This window comes from Orycteropus afer, unplaced genomic scaffold (genome assembly GCF_000298275.1).
Source record: "Orycteropus afer afer isolate SDZICR_OR568_19922 unplaced genomic scaffold, OryAfe1.0 scaffold00048, whole genome shotgun sequence".
In the NCBI taxonomy this organism is placed as follows: domain Eukaryota; kingdom Metazoa; phylum Chordata; class Mammalia; order Tubulidentata; family Orycteropodidae; genus Orycteropus; species Orycteropus afer.
The window spans coordinates 3,919,166-3,923,939 of record NW_006921635.1 but is presented as its reverse complement, the minus strand read 5'-3'; the positions used below and the strand labels follow the sequence as shown (position 1 = coordinate 3,923,939).

At 50.8% G+C, this 4,774-nt stretch overlaps 1 protein-coding gene across 1 annotated transcript in view; it reads right to left on the bottom strand.

Moving 5' to 3' along the window:
* KDM2B (lysine demethylase 2B) overlaps positions 1–2,492 on the bottom strand; it is a 28,571-nt gene extending 26,079 nt beyond the window's left edge. The window contains exons 1-2 of the mRNA XM_007938154.2: positions 2,361–2,492; positions 2,051–2,275 (exon numbers count right to left, since the gene is read on the bottom strand). Coding sequence (XP_007936345.2) covers positions 2,051–2,275; positions 2,361–2,492 — 357 coding nt within the window. The remainder of the gene's footprint in view (positions 1–2,050; positions 2,276–2,360) is intronic.
* Between the last annotated feature and the right edge of the window lie 2,282 nt (positions 2,493–4,774).

The following is a 4,774-nucleotide window of genomic DNA, read 5'->3' as shown; positions in this document are numbered from 1 at the left end:
GTGGGACCATGCAAATAAGCTGTATGTAACCCTAACGTGGGGATTGGTCAGTTTTGCAATCCCACTAGGCTTCAAATGAGCCATCCCAGAGATGGAAAGGGGATTATCTCACTACCATCAAGAAGATCCAGGAGTAGAGCACATCTTTTGGACCCAAGATCCCTGCACTGAACCTTCTCAACCCAGTGGACACAGAGAGCAGTAACACTTATTCTGAGACAGCGGGATGGCAAGAAGCTGCAGTAGAGAAACAATGGCAGCAGACCCCGACAACAGACCACCTGAGACAGTGCCAGGGCCAACCGTGTGACAGCTGAACGCCTTTAGGCAGGAGCCTTGTTGGCAGAGTGGGGGGCCTCTCTAGGCACCTATTGGCAGAGCTAAAAGCTTGGTAACACTTGCCTGAGCAGGGCAGAGGGCAAGGGACTGCAGGGTTGAGAAGCTGAGGCCCAGAAAAGCATGCCTGGGTCATGGCTGAGAAGCAGCTATCCTGATGGAAGAACTATATCCTGAGTCATTTCTCACCCTGAATTGTAACCTATGACTGCTCTAACAGGAGCTCTGGTAGCATAATGCCTAAGGTACTTGGACTGCTAACCAGAAAGCTGGCGGTTCAAACCCACCAGCCACTCCTTGGAAGGAAAGTTAGACAATCTACTTCCGTAGTGATATGCCTTGGCAACCCAAGGAGGGGTCGCTATGAGTCAGATCTGACTCGACGGCACATAACAACAACTGCTCTAACAAATCCCACAATCATGAGTATTGTCTGTGAGTTGTGTGTGGCCACTGCAACGAATTAGTGAACCCAGCGGAGAAGAGCGTGCCATGGGAGGTCTGACCTCCACCTCACAGGAATCAGCTGTGGGATGTTTATCTCGATCCTCCTCACCCTTGTGAAGTTAGATGAGGTTAGGCACCACTCCTCTCATGCCCTTTGTGCAGAGGCCAAAGTGGAATACAGTCCTGGGTTCACTGCCAAAACACCAAGTTTTAGGTGAGACAGTCCTCAGAATCATTGTGCCCAACAGACAAGGTCTCTTAAATCCTGACCAAATCCAGTGGGCACATTGACCCTTCTAAACAAAATTGCACAGATGGAGGGGGCTCAAAAATTCCCTCAAGTACATATAAATGGGCTGAGGTACAAGTACCTACTGAAAACCCAAGCCCAGCATGCTCCAATCAGTGTCTGTGTAGCAGACCTTTGGCTTGGAGGGGTATCGGCAGCCAGGGAGAAGGATTCCACTCAGCCCATGCCAGGCTAGGCCTGTGGAGTAGCTGCCCCAGAGCTGAGGAATCCTGCCCCTCCAGCCCAGCCTGCTTTCCATGGAGCAGGTTGATCACTGGGCCCCACAGAAGGCACAGTGTGTGGGTGGGACTCTGCTGAAGTCCATGAGTAGGGGTATTCAAGGGTAAACCAAGGATCATTCCAAGCTGCCAAAGCCAAAGCCTGTGCCACTGCCCCTGCCAGAGATGAGGCAAACTGATGGGGCTGGGAGGTACCATAAATCACCCTGCTCCTCTGGGCAGCCCCTCAAGAGGGCCCTGACCTTCCATGCAGACCTCTGACTCTGAAGACGGGACAGAAAGGAAGTTAAATGTTAAATATTGGCAATAGGGTCACAGACAGGACAGGCTGCCTAACATCTTTAATGGCAGAGACTTCAAAGTCTGTAGCCATCTTGGGAAGAAAGGGGTTATGAGGCCACCAGATTGCAAACGAAAAGAAGCCTGAACACGTGGCAGGGCAGCCCCAGTGCTGCACCAAGAGGCATGCAAACAGCATCTGCCCAAATCACCATCTTCCCACAGGGAGCCCCATCTTCCCTCAAGGAGCCCACCTTCTCTCAGCAAGCCTGGCCATCCTACAGGGAACACCCTCAGACAGTCTGCAGCCCCAGAGGTTTCTTTAAGTGGATGAAAAGACAGGTCTGAGGCAGAGAGAGGTGGTGTCTGGACTCGAGGCAGCCCAGGGTGGAAGAGCTCACAGCCCCACTCCCGGAGGGGGTGCCCTCCCCCAGCACCGGGGTATCTGCCACACACTCACCGCGATGCACTGCCGCATGATGCAGCTCTGCTTCATCCGTCCAGGTCCCCCGAACTTCTTCATGTCCTTGCAGAAGTGGCACTCGCCGCACTCCGTCCGCAGGCAGGCCTCGCACTTGCGGCATCGCGTCCGGCGCCGGCGAGCTCCCGCCGTGGTCCGGTTGGCAGCCAACTTCACTGCAGAGGCTGGGCCCAGCTTCCCCTTGGGCCGACCCACTGCTCGGTTCTGCAAGGGGACAGACAGGACTGGTGAAACTGGAGGCTACAAGGGCGGCAAGACCCCATTAGAGGGCATTAGCCCTACTTCTGACCACAGTGTACCCTGGAGCAAGGCCCTTGCTTCTGGCCTTTTGCTTGCTGCTGGTCAGGATGTACCACTCAAGCTTCCCCTGCCGGCCTGAGAGAATGCCAATCCCCCTCATTCCACTGGGCGAAGATGTCATGGCTCAGAGTTCACACTCTGCTTTCTTCTGGAATGCCCTCCCCCGTTCCCCATTTGCCCACCACCGATTGCCCTGCACTGGGTCCAGCCCCTCCTGTGGACACCCATCATAGTACATTCGTCATAATGATTTGTTCTTTTGCTGGTCTTCCGAGAGGCGAGCATAGGAGGGCAGTGACCATGACGTCATGTCCACCACTGAATCTCTAGATGACTGCCTAGCTCAATAAAAACTTGTGGTTTCACCAAACCCAGAGAGAATGAGATTTAATTCCAAGGTTTCTTGACTCCCTGACTCAGGGCAAGAATAACAGGTAGATGAACAGAAAACAAAACAAAACAAAAAAAAACTTCATTGCCATCAAGTTAATTTCAACTCATGGCAACCCCATGTATTACAAAATAGAACTGTGCCATAAGGTTTTCTTGGCTATAATGTTTATGAAAATAATCTTTGGTAGTAGCACCGTGGTTAAAGCATTTGGTTGTTAACCAAGAGGCAGCAGTTCAAACCCACCAGCTGCTCTGCAGGAGAAAAATGAAGTCTGCGTCCATGAGACTGACATCCTTGGCAGCACAACGGAGCAGCTCTACTCTGTCCTATATGATCGCCATGAGTCAGAATTAACTTGATGGGTTTGGTCTTAAAACGTTTATTGAAACAGATCACCAGAACTTTTTTTCCACAGTGCTGCTGGGTGGGTTTGCACTGTCAACCCTTCAGGTCAGTAGTCAAACACAAACCATTTGTGCCACCCAAGGACCTAAACAAAAACCAAACCAAAGTGGTTAATTCCTCTGTCAGGGGCACATTACTCACCCAAAATGATCTAATTGGCATCGAAGGCTCAGAGCTCTTTTTCAGCTCAAATAACCTCATTCACATTTCAGTTTTTGGTCACGCTTGGCTCCCTAAGCAAAATACCCCCTCCCTTTAGCTAACTCCTGTGTCCAGAAGTACTGTTACTTTATCCCAAAACTGTGAAGAGGGTCTGCCTTCCAGATCCCCTCTCCCACAACACCCCCCCAGCAACTGCCCAACACCACAGCGAAGAAAAACCATCTATCTGCCTCCCCAGTTTATAATCTCCCCCTCGTCAATTCCCACATCAATTCCCTTTATAGTGTGGTGGTACCTACAGAGAGCTGGCAAATTCGCACACCATTGACTGGCCCGCTTTCTTGCCGACAACCTAAGCTCTTCACTGGAATTAGTTGCAGCATCCATGAAAACCACCAGGTTGCTGATAACTGGAATGTCTGCCTCAGGGGCACTACTGCTCTAAACTCTGTCCCACTCAACTTTCTCTTCCCTTCAAAAAGGAAAGGAGCCATCGTCTGCCCCCAGCCAGGCCTCTCCCCAAAGGGACCTTGGGCACAGCCCAGCCACAGGCCCTGCCATGGGGAGGTACCTGAGGGCAAGCCTAGGACTGAGAGGCCACCTGTGGGTGCCAGCACACAGACCAGTTGCCCTCAGAAAAGGGGCAGTGTGGTATCAGGCTGCTCTTCATTCAAGCAGCACAAGGTTTTACACTAGTCCTTACACAAAACCCCAGTGAGGTCTGGGCGCCTTCTAGTCACACACATTAACAATGTCACAGCAAACACTAAGTTAAATAAGTAGGATACACAGTGTCAAGTCAATTCAGGCCAGGTTTTACTGCCAATGAACAGGGAGGAAAAAAAAAAAAAAGATCCATTTTCAGAGCTTTGTGGATCTTAGAACTGCACACAGGGACTCTGGACCTGACAACAGCTGACCAAAGAGTAAGAATGCCAAGTAGAAGCAGCAGCAGTGATGACAGAGGCAAGGACGGGAGTCACAGCAGGCATCTGCCTTCTACGTGCAGGTCTGTGTTCATCATTGCATGTGTGATTGTACCTCATGTCCCCAGTAACAGCCCTAGCAGATGGATTATCAATGCTCTCATTTTCCTGATGAGGAAACTGAAGCTAGAGATTCTTCACCTCCTAACACTCTAAATGACAGTGGATGTACTTGACACATAGGTGAGGGCCCTACACAGCCCAAGAGACTGACCATATCTCCTGGAGAGGTTCACATTTAGTGCCAAGATGCCCTTACAAGAAAGGTCCAGGACAGGTTAAACAATTAGGTATGTCTAAATGGGGAGCGTATCCAAGATCATATATAGGGTTGGCAGAAAATGGTCCTATAAGTTTATGTGAATGATCAGAAATCCCAGGTGTATAGTAGAGCTGACAAGGGGCAAGGTTATGGTCATTGCTTGGTCACAGCCAGCTACCCAGAGCAACCGAGTA